The sequence below is a fragment of the Pecten maximus genome, chromosome 4, assembly GCF_902652985.1.
Source record: "Pecten maximus chromosome 4, xPecMax1.1, whole genome shotgun sequence".
Lineage (NCBI taxonomy): Eukaryota > Metazoa > Mollusca > Bivalvia > Pectinida > Pectinidae > Pecten > Pecten maximus.
This window is the reverse complement of record NC_047018.1, coordinates 36,060,694-36,080,465: the sequence shown is the minus strand read 5'-3', so window position 1 is coordinate 36,080,465 and position 19,772 is coordinate 36,060,694. Positions and strand designations below refer to the sequence as shown.

At 35.1% G+C, this 19,772-nt stretch overlaps 1 protein-coding gene across 1 annotated transcript in view; it reads left to right on the top strand.

The window, feature by feature from the left end:
* Positions 1 to 17,409, top strand: part of LOC117325971 (F-BAR domain only protein 2-like) — a 41,686-nt gene extending 24,277 nt beyond the window's left edge. The window contains 10 exon segments of the mRNA XM_033882511.1: positions 725 to 894; positions 1,351 to 1,383; positions 7,780 to 7,943; positions 8,217 to 8,419; positions 8,636 to 8,791; positions 9,008 to 9,140; positions 11,039 to 11,241; positions 12,448 to 12,677; positions 12,944 to 16,002; positions 16,059 to 17,409. Coding sequence (XP_033738402.1) covers positions 725 to 894; positions 1,351 to 1,383; positions 7,780 to 7,943; positions 8,217 to 8,419; positions 8,636 to 8,791; positions 9,008 to 9,140; positions 11,039 to 11,241; positions 12,448 to 12,677; positions 12,944 to 12,987 — 1,336 coding nt within the window. The 3' untranslated portion in view covers positions 12,988 to 16,002; positions 16,059 to 17,409.
* Positions 17,410 to 19,772: the final 2,363 nt, after the last annotated feature.

Sequence of the window (19,772 nt, the reverse complement as noted above, 5' to 3'; positions counted from 1 at the left end):
TGCTAGAGTGATTGATCAAACATCCCAGTGATAAAGAACCCTAATATCTCAGAAAAGTTGAAGTTTAAGGGTTTTTGGGTCAAGGTCGCTGTTACTATTTTTAGCAGGTGCTGATAGGGGACATGTTTTGATTTAGCTATACCTGTTATGCTTGTTATTCTGTAGAATTCTCAGAATTGGACTTTTGTTTTTTTGGTAAATAGCCATCAGTTCATAATGTTGATCTATTGAACATAACACTGATTGCTTTTGGGGATATTAAAGAAATTTTAATTCTGCCTATGGTAAACATTACAATTATTGACAATAGGATAACAATAGGATGACAATAGGATAGCAATAGGATGACAATAGGATAGCAATAGGATAACAATAGGATGACAATAAGATAGCAATAGGATGACAATAGGATAGCAATAGGATAACAATAGGATAACAATAGGATAACAATAGGATAGCAATAGGATAACAATAGGATAACAATAGGATGACAATAGGATAGCAATAGGATGACAATAGGATAGCAATAGGATGGATGTACTATACTTAACAAATATATTATCATCTGGAAACTTAATAAAGGTTAGAGAACATGGTGTATTGTATTTTATGATTGGTGTATCAAGGTATTTATCATACTGATTTTGTCCAATAATATCCTACAAAAGAAACTTCCTATCTGTATTTATCTTCAATGTTAATTGTGAATTTGCTTTCTTTGCAGTTCCCTGAAGCCAGCAGGTCTGGACTTATTAAATTTAGATTTTTTTGCTTCATCCAGTGCTTCCACCCCCACCGGTGGGGGCTATAACCTCCCCTCCCCACTATCCCCTATGGCAGACACCCGACTACACAATAATGCACTGTCCAGTGCTGGCACCACCCCTAACAACAGTGAGTATACCACCACCGCACATCCTGGTCACTGTTTCAGTTTTATTGGTTTTGTTTGGTGATTTTTATGTTCTGTGTAAATATAGCTCTGAACTATGAGGTAATTAAGGAACATATAGACATGTATATATATGACTGCAAAAGTCAGGGATGGATCCAAGGATTATGTGTTGGGAAGGGGCATAAAGTTAGACATAACATAACATACAAAATATAAAATTTGACTGAAGATAGAAAACATTAGCACTTCAAGCCAACTTGGAAGTGTTAAGAAAGAACAATTACAATTAAAATGTTTTTGGAATGAAAACAAAAATCTCCAAGTGGTGAATAGAGGGTAAGGCACTAGATGTTCAGTGCTGTATATTCAAATATGGAATTATGTTATTTTTGTTTTGCATGTTTTTACCTTAACAAATTACATATAAACACTTTCTATGTTTTGTTCCAATACAGTTACAAAGCTTAAGCGTACCCCAAAGAGAGTCAGTAAGAAACCTCACTTTTTTGTACAGATTAATATTGTATATGACTTTGGTTGAGGAGAGATGTATAGATTGATATTGTATGACTTTGGTTGAGGAGAGATGTATAGATTGATATTGTATGACTTTGGTTGAGGAGAGATATATTGATTGATATTGTATGACTTTGGTTGAGGAGAGAGATGTATAGATTGATATTGTATGACTTTGGTTGAGGAGCGGTGTATAGATTGATATTGTATGACTTTGGTTGAGGAGAGAGATGTATAGATTGATATTTTATGACTTTGGTTGAGGAGCGGTGTATAGATTGATATTGTATGACTTTGGTTGAGGAGAGATATATTGATTGATATTGTATGACTTTGGTTGAGGAGAGAGATGTATAGATTGATATTGTATGACTTTGGTTGAGGAGAGTTGTATAGATTGATATTGTATGACTTTGGTTGAGGAGAGATGTATAGATTGATATTTTATGACTTTGGTTGAGGAGCGGTGTATAGATTGATATTGTATGACTTTGGTTGAGGAGAGAGATGTATAGATTGATATTGTATGACTTTGGTTGAGGAGAGAGATGTATAGATTGATATTGTATGACTTTGGTTGAGGAGCGGTGTATAGATTGATATTGTATGACTTTGGTTGAGGAGAGATTTATAGATTGATATTGTATGACTTTGGTTGAGGAGAGATTTATAGATTGATATTGTATGACTTTGGTTGAGGAGCGGTGTATAGATTGATATTGTATGACTTTGGTTGAGGAGAGAGATGTATAGATTGATATTGTATGACTTTGGTTGAGGAGAGACATGTATATTGATATTGTATGACTTTGGTTGAGGAGAGATGTATAGATTGATATTGTATGACTTTGGTTGAGGAGAGATGTATAGATTGATATTGTATGACTTTGGTTGAGGAGAGATGTATAGATTGATATTGTATGACTTTGGTTGAGGAGAGATGTATATATTGTATGACTTTGGTTGAGGAGAGATGTATAGATTGATATTGTATGACTTTGGTTGAGGAGAGATGTATATATTGTATGACTTTGGTTGAGGAGAGAGATGTATAGATTGATATTGTATGACTTTGGTTGAGGAGAGATGTATATATTGTATGACTTTGGTTGAGGAGAGAGATGTATAGATTGATATTGTATGACTTTGGTTGAGGAGCGGTGTATAGATTGATATTGTATGACTTTGGTTGAGGAGAGAGATGTAAAGATTGATATTGTATGACTTTGGTTGAGGAGAGTTGTATATATTGTATGACTTTGGTTGAGGAGAGAGATGTATAGATTGATATTGTATGACTTTGGTTGAGGAGAGTTGTATAGATTGATATTGTATGACTTTGGTTGAGGAGAGGTGTGTAGATTGATATTGTATGACTTTGGTTGAGGAGAGAGATGTATAGATTGATATTGTATGACTTTGGTTGAGGAGAGGTGTATAGATTGATATTGTATGACTTTGGTTGAGGAGAGAGATGTATAGATTGATATTGTATGACTTTGGTTGAGGAGAGATGTATAGATTGATATTGTATGACTTTGGTTGAGGAGAGATGTATATATTGTATGACTTTGGTTGAGGAGAGAGATGTATAGATTGATATTGTATGACTTTGGTTGAGGAGAGATTTATAGATTGATATTGTATGACTTTGGTTGAGGAGCGGTGTATAGATTGATATTGTATGACTTTGGTTGAGGAGAGAGATGTATAGATTGATATTGTATGACTTTGGTTGAGGAGAGGTGTATAGATTGATATTGTATGACTTTGGTTGAGGAGAGAGATGTAAAGATTGATATTGTATGACTTTGGTTGAGGAGAGGTGTATAGATTGGTATTGTATGACTTTGGTTGAGGAGAGATGTATATATTGTATGACTTTGGTTGAGGAGAGAGATGTATAGATTGATATTGTATGACTTTGGTTGAGGAGAGAGATGTATAGATTGGTATTGTATGACTTTGGTTGAGGAGAGATGTATATATTGTATGACTTTGGTTGAGGAGAGAGATGTATAGATTGATATTGTATGACTTTGGTTGAGGAGAGATGTATATATTGTATGACTTTGGTTGAGGAGAGAGATGTATGATTGATATTGTTGAGGAGAGCGAGTATAGATTGATATTGTATGACTTTGGTTGAGGAGAGAGATGTATAGATTGATATTGTATGACTTTGGTTGAGGAGCGGTGTATAGATTGATATTGTATGACTTTGGTTGAGGAGAGATGTATAGATTGATATTGTATGACTTTGGTTGAGGAGAGAGATGTATAGATTGATATTGTATGACTTTGGTTGAGGAGAGATGTATAGATTGATATTGTATGACTTTGGTTGAGGAGAGATGTATAGATTGATATTGTATGACTTTGGTTGAGGAGAGAGGTTATAGATTGATATTGTATGACTTGGTTGAGGAGAGAGATGTATAGATTGATATTGTATGACTTTGGTTGAGGAGAGATGTATAGATTGATATTGTATGACTTTGGTTGAGGAGAGCGATGTATAGATTGATATGTATGACTTTGGTTTGAGGAGAGATTGTATAGATTGATATTGTATGACTTTGGTTGAGGAGAGATTTATAGATTGATATTGTATGACTTTGGTTGAGGAGCGGTGTATATATTGATATTGTATGACTTTGGTTGAGGAGAGACGTATAGATTGATATTGTATGACTTTGGTTGAGGAGAGACGTATAGATTGATATTGTGTGACTTTGGTTGAGGAGAGACGTATAGATTGATATTGTATGACTTTGGTTGAGGAGAGACGTATAGATTGATATTGTATGACTTTGGTTGAGGAGAGATGTACAGATTGATATTGTATGACTTTGGTTGAGGAGAGACGTATAGATTGATATTGTATGACTTTGGTTGAGGAGAGTTGTATAGATTGATATTGTATGACTTTGGTTGAGGAGAGGTGTATAGATTGATATTGTATGACTTTGGTTGAGGAGAGACGTATAGATTGATATTGTATGACTTTGGTTGAGGAGCGGTGTATAGATTGATATTGTATGACTTTGGTTGAGGAGAGAGATGTATAGATTGATATTGTATGACTTTGGTTGAGGAGAGGTGTATAGATTGATATTGTATGACTTTGGTTGAGGAGAGGTGTATAGATTGATATTGTATGACTTTGGTTGAGGAGAGATGTATATATTGTATGACTTTGGTTGAGGAGAGAGATGTATAGATTGATATTGTATGACTTTGGTTGAGGAGAGAGATGTATAGATTGGTATTGTATGACTTTGGTTGAGGAGAGATGTATATATTGTATGACTTTGGTTGAGGAGAGAGATGTATAGATTGATATTGTATGACTTTGGTTGAGGAGAGATGTATATATTGTATGACTTTGGTTGAGGAGAGAGATGTATAGATTGATATTGTATGACTTTGGTTGAGGAGAGATGTATATATTGTATGACTTTGGTTGAGGAGAGATGTATAGATTGATATTGTATGACTTTGGTTGAGGAGCGGTGTATAGATTGATATTGTATGACTTTGGTTGAGGAGAGAGATGTATAGATTGATATTGTATGACTTTGGTTGAGGAGAGATGTATATATTGTATGACTTTGGTTGAGGAGAGAGATGTATAGATTGATATTGTATGACTTTGGTTGAGGAGAGGTGTATAGATTGATATTGTATGACTTTGGTTGAGGAGAGATGTATAGATTGATATTGTATGACTTTGGTTGAGGAGAGATGTATAGATTGATATTGTATGACTTTGGTTGAGGAGAGACGTATAGATTGATATTGTATGACTTTGGTTGAGGAGAGATGTATAGATTGATATTGTATGACTTTGGTTGAGAGAGCGTGTATAGATTGATATTGTATGACTTTGGTTGAGGAGAGATGTATAGATTGATATTGTATGACTTTGGTTGAGGAGAGATGTATAGATTGATATTGTATGACTTTGGTTGAGGAGAGGTGTATAGATTGATATTGTATGACTTTGGTTGAGGAGCGGTGTATAGATTGATATTGTATGACTTTGGTTGAGGAGGGGTGTATAGATTGATATTGTATGACTTTGGTTGAGGAGAGAGATGTATAGATTGTATGACTTTGGTTGAGGAGAGATGTATATATTGTATGACTTTGGTTGAGGAGAGTTGTATAGATTGATATTGTATGACTTTGGTTGAGGAGAGATGTATAGATTGATATTGTATGACTTTGGTTGAGGAGAGATGTATAGATTGATATTGTATGACTTTGGTTGAGGAGAGACGTATAGATTGATATTGTATGACTTTGGTTGAGGAGAGAGATGTATAGATTGATATTGTATGACTTTGGTTGAGGAGCGGTGTATAGATTGATATTGTATGACTTTGGTTGAGGAGAGAGATGTATAGATTGATATTGTATGACTTTGGTTGAGGAGAGATGTATAGATTGATATTGTATGACTTTGGTTGAGGAGCGGTGTATAGATTGATATTGTATGACTTTGGTTGAGGAGAGGTGTATAGATTGATATTGTATGACTTTGGTTGAGGAGAGAGATGTATAGATTGTATGACTTTGGTTGAGGAGAGATGTATATATTGTATGACTTTGGTTGAGGAGAGATGTATATATTGATATTGTATGACTTTGGTTAAGGAGAGATGTATATATTGATATTGTATGACTTTGGTTGAGGAGAGATGTATATATTGATATTGTATGACTTTGGTGGGGTATTTATGGGAGGTACGGTGTATGGTGACTTTGGTGGGGTATTTAGGGGAGGTACAGTGTATGGTGACTTTGGTGGGGTATTTAGGGGAGGTACAGTGTATGGTGACTTTGGTGGGGTATTTAGGGGAGGTACGGTGTATGGTGACTTTGGTGGGGTATTTAGGGGAGGTACAGTGTATGATGACTTTGGTGGGGTATTTAAGGGAGGTACAGTGTATGGTGACTTTGGTATGGTGTTGTTTTTTTTTGGGGGGGGGGGGGGGGGGGATATAGTGTATGAGGCCTTATGTAGGGGAAGTATGTATGACTCTGACAGTGAGCTGGCCATGGGTGTGCCGTGGTTTTCATGGTAACCATAGATAATGGATTAAACTCTCTGGTGTATTAATAAATATACCCCAAGCAATGAAAGTAGAAGGGGTATACTGGATCAGAATATCTATTTTAAGTTTGTACAACACAAATCTTACCTTATTGGTCATTCTAACTGGATATCATTTGATGGACTTTTCCTGTTGCATTTTGTTTGCAGTCCTTCAGTCAGTCCCATGAACAATTATAGTTAACATCTTTTCTCAAAAATTACTGATGTGATCATTATGAATTTTGATAAATGTTTAGTATTAGTCCTTGTTGTAAATGCCACATCTTCAGCTTATCTGATATTCAAGATGGCCACCATAACCCGTTTTGATGTTTGATGTCTTACCACAATTTTTGACAAATATCTTAAGTGATCTTGAGACTTCAAGGACATAAACAGAAGTGGTACATTTAACATCTTTATTCAAAATGGCTGCCAGTGGCTAATTTGATTTACTTGTTATGCATTTCTAATCTGAACATAAAATTGAATGGCATTATCAATTGCCAAGGTGATATAGTAAAAATTTGGTAACCTGTTTCTACCATACATAATTAATTAACTGTTGAAACAAACATCAATTCAACAGATAAATAAAAGTTGATGAAAAAAAAGATGAAACTTTCATAGAACCAATTAATAATAAGAATCTTCGATGATAATCACCAATATGTATTATTAGAAACTCTTGTATGTGGTAGCAGATTTTGTGATTTATGGATAAAAGTTCTAGTTTTGGTTGAATACCTTCCTCAATTGTGTGCTTCAATTTCGAATTTATTTCATTTGTGGCCATTTATCATTTGCACCACTGCTTTGTAACTTGAGTATTTTGTTGTAAATGTGTCACATTGGTACGTGTAACAGAAAAAACATATACAAGCCTTTCCTTTACACCCACTGTTTTAAAGTAGCATTGAAAATAAATCTGTTTCTGATATTAAGTTATATTGAATAATTTGTAAAGAGGGTCTGTTTTTAACTTATATAAGTTATATATTGATACATGGCACCATTGTCTGCACATATTATCTCTTTGTCACTTCACTGTAAACAGCACCAGGGCAGAACATAACAACAAGTTTTAATGATCTACAAATAATATAGGCAAATTTTAACAACCTTCATATAACATTGATATATCTTAAGGACTCAACACAATGGCCCAACATGTAAATTTTAGCAAATTTTAATTACATTTTAATGACCCAACATATATATTCAGCAGATGATAATGAATTCTATTCCTATGATTGTATTACAGATGTAAGCGGACTACTTAATAGCAGTATAGGAAGTGATGGGGTAGCAGTCAACCCCCTCCCCTCCCCATCTAGTCACATCACCTCACCTCCAGGAGGGGGCATTACTCTACCACCAGCTGCCATCCCCAGGCCATCATCCCGTAACAAAGGCATCATACCTCCAGTATGTACATTCAATAAACTCAGGTGTTTTGTAACATTAAATTTATTTATTTTGTTAATATTAGAAACAAATCATCAACCTATATAAAACACATGGCTTTTGATTTGGAAAGAAACCCAAAGTACCCAGGAATAATCGACTAGGTCAGACAAGTGACCTGATCCCTTTTAACATCCTATTAGGGTATTGGCTCCTTGTTGCCTATGTAAAAAGGAAGAATGACATCCACTATGACCATTTAAGTGAAGTGTTATTGTATAATTCTGTGTTCAGGTTCCATCACGGCCCTCAGGTAGGAATAGTCCCGCCTCCTTAATGGGCCGATCAGATAGCATGACCTTCAGCACAACCTCCATGTTAGTGGGCTCGTCTCGAGGGCCAAGTCCGCTCACCATTGGCAAGACTGACACTGTACCTCTGGCCATCGCATTCACAGAGAATATCAGCGCCTACTTCAAGGGCACAGATGCTACACAGTAAGAATATATATCATATTTCCTCTACTACAGTGTCCGGATTAACAGGTTTTCAAGATATATGATTACCTATTTAAACTTTAATATACATATATCAATTATATTCAGTTGAAACATGCTAAAAATTATTCAATGCTATTTGAGAATTTCTATCTAAGGCCCTGTGAGTGTATCTGATATATCCCTACATTGACCTTGGGGGTGTTCTTCTTACAGGTGTATGGTGAAGGTCATCGGCAATGTCATGATGTCATTTCCTGCTGGTGTTGTAAAAGTGTTCATGGAAAATCCTGCTCCAGCTACACTGAGCTTTCAAATCAAAAATATATCTCGTCTTAACAACATCATCCTTAATAAACAATTAATTATAGAGTGAGTATTTTCTTTGTTACCTGTAAATCAGACGCTAATTTAATTATTATAAATGTTGTTTTATATAAATACCATACCATATTATACATAAAAATACTATTTGTCAAGGGAAACTGAAAGTTATATCTGTTTTTACCTTTACAGAGAATCCCACAATGCTATCCGTTTTTACCTTTACAGAGAATCCCACAATGCTATCTGTTTTTACCTTTACAGAGAATCCCACAATGCTACAGAGGACTGTACGTTATACACTTTTAACATGTCAGCTCTCACAGATCACCTCCGAAGTCAGGGCGAGGAGAACAAGTCAGCATCATACTTCAATATAGATATACTCAAATACCAGGTTAGTACATGTATACTCAAATACCAGGTCAGTACATGTATACTCAAATACCAGGTTAGTGCATGTATACTCAAATACCAGGTCAGTACATGTATACTCAAATACCAGGTTAGTGCATGTATACTCAAATACCAGGTAAGTACATGTATACTCAAATACCAGGTTAGTACATGTATACTCAAATACCAGGTCAGTACATGTATACTCAAATACCAGGTCAGTACATGTGTACTCAAATACCAGGTCAGTACATGTATATAGAGAATACATGGTCAGTGTCTTAAAATATAAGCTGTATTTTGGCGAGGGTAAAGAAAGACAAAAGTGGTGAGCCACTTTCGTCTTTCTGTCCCAAGCCAAAAACATAGCATATATTTTAAGACACTGACCGGCATGTATTCTATTTATGCTGCAACAGTCATAAAAATAATCATCAAAAATAATCATTTTGAAGTGAAACGGTGTCAAAAATGACAGAAATATGTTCGCCTTTTAAACGTGGTTTCACTTTGAAGTAGGTCAGTCGAACTGACGCATGTGCTACGATTCCAAAATACAGCTGTTTTCCGTTACTACCGTATACAGCAAAAATATATACGGTGAATGTATTCCGACAATGCGATGGCAGTTGCAGGATAAACTCAAATACCAGGTTAGTACATGTGTGTACTCAAATACGAGGTCAGTACATGTGTACTCAAATATCAGGTCAGTACATGTGTACTCAAATACCAGGTAATACCCAAGTATAAGGTCAGTACATTTATACACTCAAATATCAAGTTAGTGAATATATTTAAATAACAGGTTAGTACTTTTTTTGAAAATTCTTTTCAGTGCTCTAGCGGCCTCATTTGATTTTTATCAAACTTCAGACTCTTCTTTAGGATCAGTATATCGTGGACAAATATGAGAGTCATGGTTGGCTGGTCAAGATCACCATTATGATTTTTAGAAAATCTATTGTCTACACTCTTAGACAGCATTCCTTGAGGGATTTTGATCAAATGTCAGACTCTTGTAAGGGACCATAATATCTTGAATGAGTTCATGATGATCAAGTTTCAGGGTTGTAAGGTCAAGGTCAGCATTGCTATTTTAAGAAAATCCAGGTGTCATTTTATTTAATTCCTCTGTCATAATACTAACATTACAATTTCTGGTATTATTACATTAAAATCAGTTACAAGCTAATTGTATACTTCTCTTTTCCCCCCAACTTAACACGAAAAGGCACCATCTTTATAAATCATTGCAGTGTAACACCTATCAGGGCCATTTGGGAACCATCTTTATAAATCATTACAGTGTAACACCTATCAGGGCCATTTGGGGACCATCTTTATAAATCATTACAGTGTAACACCTATCAGGGCCATTTGGGGACCATCTTTATAAATCATTGCAGTGTAACACCTATCAGGGCCATTTGGGGACCATCTTTATAAATCATTACAGTGTAACACCTATAAGGGCCATTTGGGGACCATCTTTATAAATCATTACAGTGTAACACCTATCAGGGCCATTTGGGGACCATCTTTATAAATCATTACAGTGTAACACCTATCAGGGCTATTGGGGACCATCTTTATAAATCATTACAGTGTTACACCTATCAGGGCCATTTGGGGACCATCTTTATAAATCATTACTGTGTAACAGCCAGTGGAGATGGTAGGGGTCAGTATGCATGTCATATCTAGATTGTAAAATACTTTGGAACTAGAAATATTAGCAAGGCAGTTTTGAAATAAATGTGTAAACAGCAAATTAAACTTAAGATAATATTAATCATTATAAAAGTCAATCGTCAATTAAACACATGCTCACCATTAAACTTTGGAGATTATTAATTGACTCGCTTTAACAGAAATGCCTGACACACTATATTACAGGGGAAACCCCAGCCTGGTGTAGAGAGCTGTCCCCTTCCTCTGGTAGTGTACTGGAAGTGTGAGGACAAGCACACGGACTATAGGCTAGACTACAAGTACAACCCCAAGTCCATGTCCATGCCGTGTGCCCTAAAGAACATCACAGCCACTGTGATGGTCAACGGAGGAGTGGAGAGCATGCAGAGTATTCCTAATGGAAACTGGTCAGTCTTTCTTAATCTTAGGTTTGTTTTGTTTTGTTTAACGTCCTATTAACAGCCAGGGTCATTTAAGGACGTGCCAGATTTTGGAGGTGGAGGAAAGCCGGAGTACCTGGAGAAAAAAACACAGGCCTGTGGTCAGTACCTGGCAACTGCCCCACGTAGGTTTCGAACTCGCAACCCGAAAGGTGGAGGGCTAGTGATAAAGTGTCGGGACACCTTCACCACTTGGCCACCGCGGCCCCACTTAATCTTTCTTAAGTTTTTCTGAGTTTTATATTCAGACATTTGATTCGGTAAAGTTTGAAATTCACACACAACATCCAAAAAAGACATATATAGAATTAAAATGTGATTTATTAAATAAATTAGATTCCTCAGCACCTTGAATTTATGAAATTAAATTTGGCTCTTCTTGGGGGCTACTCACCATCTGGTATATATTTATTAAAATATAATCATAACTTTATATTCTAAAAATATATGATCCAATTAATTATATTGATTACATGTCAGGATAGTTATCTGAATGGAGATTTCATGACATTGCCAGAGAAAGCAGCTTATGACATTTTATCAACCGATACATTTTGAAATGATTCAATATTGACATATTATGTATTAAGTATTATAAAGACAATTTCAAACCTAACACATGTTTATTGTTGTGATGATAAGTAGAATCTTCCCATCTCTTGAGGATGTGACAGAGGAATCTCCAACCCAGGGGCGATATTCATGGTTGTCCAACCCGCATTGTATTGTTGACATAATGTCATCGTACTGTTGGACATGACACCATTGTGTTGTTAACATGATGTCATTGTGTTGTTGACATGACATCATTGTGTTGTTTACATGACATCATTGTGTTGTTGCCAGCATTTGCTACATTTTGTATTTATAACATTGTATGGGTTGACAGAAATATCTAGGGGATAATAGAGAAATGTGTGACTGATTGGTGAAAACTTTATCATATTTATCTGTCAATGTATAGGAATAAGCCCATCCGTATATATTGCTGTTCAATGCTAAAATGTATGTGTGGTGAGTGTGTTAATTTACTTGTTACACATGCTTTAAAGTGTACATGTATATGTATTTAATCTTCATGTATCAAACTTCAATTTTACTCTAAGGTGTCTCGGTCAGAGTGTATTTAATTTAATGTTAATGGTGTGTATCAATCTTCAATTTTACTTTCAGGAATGAAGAAAATCAACGTGCCACCTGGAAGCTAAATGACCTAGCAGAGCTAAGTGAGGAAGGTAGTGCTGGAAGTATAAGAGCCAAATTTAACCTCAAGTCAGGGCCCTCCAAACCTAGCACAACAGCAATGACCTTTATATCAGAGGGTGCCTCTCTGTCAGGGATAGACTTTGAGTTAGTGGGCACGGGCTACAGGATATCTCTGTCAAAGAAACGCTTTGGTGCAGGTATAGTTTTCTATAGTCGTAGTTGTTTTTTGCTCAGAATCGAAATCTTCATCATCCTAGACCAGTAGATGTGAGGAAAATTCACATGTGAAATCATGATTTTTGTAGAAATTGCTGATAAGTTATAAAGTATATGTATATGATTAAAGTTTATCATTTATTTTTGAGGTGATGACAACGATCAGCAGTGGTGGTCTATAATATATACGTTTCATATATATATTCCGTGATATATAATGTTATCTTATGCATCTTTTTCCTTCCAGGCAAGTATGTAGCAGATCCGGACCTGACCCAGTCCAGTGTATGATATTGATGGCCGTCTCCACGGCGACTTAGCAACATTAACTCAGGTGACCTCCCCTAGATCGGACAGCAAGGGCAGCGGGACACCAACTCTGTACACAACAGACAACATGGGAGGTGTAACTCACGATCTCGCAGGACGCGATCCCAACATACGATACAGCAGGGCACTCACAGCTTGCACGTTCATTCTCTTTTAGTTGTGTGTTAGAATGTTTAAAAACCATTCCTGCATAGTTAAGGTTCATAAGGGCTGTTTTTGATTGAAGAATTACCAAAGGATATATAAGGTTTTGATTAAATAACATAAAAATGCAATATATTATATGACAGAGTGATTTGTTTTAGCCATTATACCCATCATAGTTATATTGTGAGATGGTGAGAAGTGGACAGGAATGCTTTACTACACAGAACTTCAGTGTGTCCGTGTGTGTTGGTGAAATAACTGCCATCATGTTGTTACCGTTTGTCATCCATAACATACTCAAGACAAAATAAAGTTATCAAGAATCCCTAGTCACAAAGTACCACGGCTATTAATCGTCGCCTGTTGGCCTTGAGCCTCCATACTTTACCATTCCATTACTTCTGTAAGTCATTACACTAGATCAGCCAGTGTTGTGGCGTAACGTCCGTGGTAACCGGAGTATTGTTCTTCGAACATGAGATGTTGCATGAGTGAAAGAGCGTTTTGATTATAAGATTTTGTAGTAAAAGGGGATAAATCATCCTTGATCATACTTGATGTTGAGACCAGTACAGTTTGCTGGGTTATCAATTTTTTTTTTTTTTTTTATAGATTTAAGTGGGGTGGATACATGTTATTTGTTAGATTTGAAAAGTATGCCTGATAAAAGTGAGAGTCAGAAATACTGTATTAGTTCTCAAATTTTATGAAGGCAAGTTAACTGGAGAATTTTAAATATTGTTTTCTATTTCTTAACATTATAGCAGGTGAATGATTCAGGCCAAGTGAACAGTTAGTTTACCCACACCTATGAGACTGGCTGGTACAGCACATCCATACCAAAATCCTACACAACTCACATCTACCATTTACCTGGTTCTGTTTTCAGTAATTACCTATGTAAATTCCTAGTTTCTTCACTCTCACATTTCAATACAGTGTTCAATATCAAGCTGGGTGAAAATTAATGTAAGCATTGGAAAATTAGTATGCAAGATAATTATTTGGTGCGTGATATTGTAAATTATCCCTGTTTTAAATTGTCCAATTTCCAATTTGTCTTTCATCTGTGATATGCTTAATATTGTATGTACGTTAACTATTCCTAAATGATCACTTATCACATAGCTAGGATTAAAGGACTGCACACATAGCAGTCGGTATTTACTCGGAGACCTCATGTTATTAGGATTTTCTGCTTATCATTTGTGTTTTGTTTTATTTGCCCACCGCAAATATTAGCATTTTATTGTTTGTTTATCCATATATAAATATAAACATTGTCTACAGCTCATCAGGTAAAATTTGTTGAAAATGTTTCATTTTAGAACATCAATCTTTCCATGTTCTTGTTTCACTTTGAGAAAATACATATTAACTTCATAGCATACACATTGTTTAGAACTTAATAAAGTGTATACATATTTAAATGTTTCCATATTACCCTTCAAAATGTGTTCTGGTATGAAAAATATGTTTACCAAAATATTTAGTTTTTCAATTGATCATGGTAAACATCCAATATTTTTATTCAGTGATTTGTTAAAGACAACTATAATTTACTTTTAATAGTACTTAATACTACTTTCCTAGTAGTCATTATACTATAAATGGATATAGCCCTATTCCTATTTTTTTTTCTTCAGAAATTTTGTGGTTGTGTTGATTAATCGACAATTGTTTTCTTTTACTTCATAAATAAGGTTGTCTTACTATAGGAGTATGGGTTTTTATAACCCTGTACTGTGGTTATTTTCCTTGACCAATAATGGCATTTTAAAAAGTGTATCGCTCATTTCCTCCTGAAGCTTTGTATTCAGTATTCATACTCACCATGCGAGCAAGCTAAATGGCATTTAATTATAAGGAAATCCTTCTTGATACTTCGCATTTTTACCTCACATGGCATGTTATCTCCCCTTGGTTCAGCAGCGTCATATGTTGCTACGGCAGATTATCTCCCCTTAATGCAGCAATTTAATGTTGCTTCCCTTGAAGCATTGGCATGGCGATCTTTTCTCACCTTGGTTGGGCATTGTGGTGGCAGATTATCTCCCCTTGGTCCAAAACATAACATCCGGTACTTATTGTTATAGACAATATGTGTACTCCATTGTCCCAAACAGGTCAGTATCTCATCTGCTAACTGAGACCACAGTTATCAGCCTTCTGTGTATTGAAGATGGATGATAGCAGCTACAAATTCCATAGCGTCTCAAAATTGTTTTGTGTCACTCACTCCATTTAGACCAATAATACCAGGTATGAATGTCATCTTGTGTCCGAGGGTCACGTAGTGTTTATAAATCTTTTTATTCAGATATATGTATTTCATTCACTAAACAATCATGTTAGTAATTAAAAATTGGTATGTCAGGAACATTGTTGAAATACCTTAGCAATATGAATATTCGGGTTGATGTAGAACAGGATTTTTAAGTCCATCCACATTTAGCGTTTAGGCTCGAGACTGTTATCAGTGTACAATTAATAACATGTCTAAAAGTTATACCTAAAACTGTTGGACTATTACAACAGTAGACTTTACAATCTAACTGTAGTTGACATGTTTAGCAGTATAGCTGGGTCTTGTTATGTCACTTACAGAATTTCTTTATTTTGTAATATAATGTTTCAGTTGTTTGGGGATCTATTCCACCATTAACTAATGCCTATCTAACAACTTCTACACTATGAGAGTACAGTTGATGACACTGAGATAGTAACAACAGTATCTCATTGAGGTGTCGCAAATGTCGCAAATATAGACATTTTGTACCTGCCTCGCACTTCTTGTTAGAACTCTTCAAATCTGAAGAATGGGATAAGGTTCTTCAAATCTGAAGAATGGGATAAGGTTCTTCAAATCTGAAGAATGGGATAAGGTTTTTCATTATCTGTTTTAATAAAATGGAAGTTTCAACTATGGTATCAAATTTATATATATTCAGAGTACTTTTGTCGTTGATGCAAGACTTTCGGAATGAGATTTGTTTTACGAGACATTACTGGTTATCAGGCAATGTATCTTGTAATGTGTTACCTGTGTATCAGCCTGTTTTGAAGCTGTTTTAGTGTTCTCTGTTTTCTATCTCCGTTGTTTATTTTGTTTTGTTTTATGTGCGATTTGTATCTGGTGCATCTTACTGTATTTATTGTTTGATATAAAGAAAATGATTTAAAATGATTTAATCTCTTGTGTAAGTGCTCTTGTCAAACATTTTGGGTCAATTTTAACATTTTTTTTATTTTTTTTTCTTATTTTCCCTTAATTACAGATGATGACATGTCAGATGGTATTTGTTATGTCTGACTTGGATTTAATACACCACATAAATCTTGCAACAAAATCTTTACTTACTAAGTAAGTTTATGGAAATAAAAACATCTATTTAGTTGTTCAAACTAAAAACAGAGTTGCAATTTGAAAGGATTTGTTTCTCTCTAAATTTTTAATTGTTGTTTGGTTCAAAAGGATCCATAAATGCTGACAACTGGCTCACGGATTTACTTCTGTATTCAAACACAAAAATGTAGGATAGACAGGGTCTCCTTGCATAATCTGACGCTGTCTTGTTATTGTAGGGTTGAATTTGATATACAGTTACATAGAGTAATCTCCCTCTAAATTTCTGACCCTAGGACACTTAATTTGATATACAATAACATAGAGTTATCCCCCCTTATATTACACTGGCTTTAGAAGGGGAGAGTTTTATACTTTTACAGCACACATACATGTTTGTTTTACTGATAATTGTTAATGATGTGCAATAGTTATGTGTATACTTGTTTTCTTATATTTATTTCTGTATACAGAACTTGTATACCGATGATGCGAGGGAGTAAACACCGATAATATCATTAATTGACGGTTTCTGTTAGACCACCAAACTGGTTATAGGTCATTCTTTTATATACTTCTCCCTTCTAAACAGTGAATACAGACAAGTTCTTTATCATTTGCCTGAATTTGTTTCCTAGCCAGAATTTTATTGTGTGAATATCTTGGGCAAAATAGGTATGGTATTTATGTGGAATAATTGTAAGAGATTTTAGAATGTTTTTAAAGAAAATGAAAATGCAAGCCAAGTGACCAACCATTTAGAATGTGTTGTCATGGCAGATGTTTACAGTAACGATGAAATTTGTCATGGTGTATATATTCTTAGATTGATACAAATGTAAATGTATATCAAAATAATTATTTATGGAGGAATAAATCCTTGAATATCATTTGTGTCTTTGTTTGGTTCATTAGCTGACTTATTGCTGCCTCATACAGTTGTCATGTATGCTTAACTGGAATTATCTTATAACAACTTGTCTAAGTAACCTTCCATGGATACTATAAGGGGGCTATAGTGAGTGTGGATTAAGGCTTTGGTGGTAGTATAAGTGAATAAAGACATCATTTACTAGTGTCACACTGATAATACAAAATTCTGGTGATAAGAAATTTGAATGAATATAAAAACCCACCCAATACCACTTTAACTGCTTGTTGCACATGAAGAGATGGGGCCTGTTCATTTATGTAGACAAACCGGTTCGTCTTCTCATGGCCATGGTAAAGTGAAGCATTTCACTATTTTCTTATTAATTCACTTTTTTTCACCAAATCTTTTTAAAATTACATTATATAATTCCTCTAAACACATTAACAAACAAAAAATATCTGGGGTAAGGAAATTTATACTGGGGTGTGGTGCTTCACACACCCAGGCGGCTATCTGTTGCTTCTATCATTGTTCTCATGGTATGACAATTTCTAATAATTTTTTATCCATTTAGATATGTTTAAACTTTTTAATAACTGCAGATCTAGAGTAAACGTTATTTTAACCAAACTTATATATTTTATCCTTGTGCTGCTCTCTTGTCTTACTGATAACTCGTGTTTTATTCTTCTATTACAACTCCTGCTTTCCTGCAATAACATTCATCCAAACCCTGGATATTAATGGAATTTTAGATCATTACTCTGATTCGGACCCTAGAAATTTTGGAAGATTTTCCGTGTTGGCATGCTGATATGGTGTTTTAGCATGTTAACATGCTGTTTTGACTTGCTGATATGGTGTTTTGGCATACTAACATGCTGTTTTAATAGCTAACATGCTGATATGTTTTATCATGCTGATATTCTGTTTTGACATGCTGATATGGTGTTTTAGTATGTTAACATGCTGTTTTGACATGCTGATATAGTGTTTTAGTATGTTAACATGCTGTTTTGACATGCTGATATGGTGTTTTAGCATGCTAACATGCTGTTTTAATAGCTAACATGCTGATATGTTTTATCATGCTGATATGGTGTTTTAGTATGTTAACATGCTGTTTTGACATGCTGATATGGTATTTTAGCATGTTTTATCATGCTGTTCTAACATGCGTATATGGTGTTTTAGCATGTTAACATGCTGATATGGTGTTTTAGCATGTTAACATGCTGTTTTGACATGCTGTGTTTTAGCATGCTAACATGACATTGTTTTGATATGGTGTTTAAGCATGCTAACATGCCGTTTTAATATGTTAACATGCTCATATGGTGTTTTAGCGTGCTAACATGCTGTTTTGACATGCTGATATGGTGTTTTAGTATGTTAACTTGCTGTTTTGACATGCTAACATGCTGTTTTGACATGCTGATATGGTGTTTTAGCATGCTAACATGCCATTTTAACATGTTAACATGCTGTTTTAGCATGTTAACATGCTGTTTTGACATGCTAACATGCTGGTTTAACATGCTTATATGGTGATTTAGGATGTTAACATGCTGATATGGTGTTTTAGTATGTTAACATGCTATTTTGACATGCTGATATGGTGTTTTGACTTGCTAACATGGTGTTTTAGAAAAAAAATTATGAAAATACTCACATTAGACAATTTATACGGGTCCACATTTTTCAAGGGAGACAACTCTCATTTGGATAATTATAAAAAAAACTGATGAAATAGGTCCAAAAGCAATTATTTAATATATTTATTCAATCTACAACAGCATAGCTTGTCTTCTACAATCTTCAACATACTTTTCTTCAAATTCATCATGTGTAAATTTCCAGCGGTTTTCAACCTGAAAAAGATAAAATCTCAAGAAAACATAGTTCAAGAAAGGTATGTACAGTCAAACCTCGATGATTCGAACTTCGTTGATTCGAATTTCTCGCTGTATCGAACTTTTTGCTTGGTCCCGATTTCCTTACTATATAACGCTGCTAACGAACCTATGCATGATTCGAATTTTTATAAATCGAAGTTTTCGATGTATCGAACTTTTTTCATGGCCCGTTAGCTGTGATGTCATAGGTAATTGACATCTTATGATTCGAACAAAAGTTTACCTGTACTGACCACTGGACAGCTGTTGGTCGTGACCCCCGCGGCAAGATTTCACACTTCTCCCCTAGATGCCCTGACTGACAATAGGGATAACGATAGCGTGTGTTGTCACTCCCGATCATGGGGTTAATTAATAATCAGACCAATTTGATAGATAAAAGGTGTACTTAGAAGCCATGACATTTAATCACTGCGGTAAAACATTTCGGTAGTCGTCTCTGATAATCTTCGCCGCCATTGAA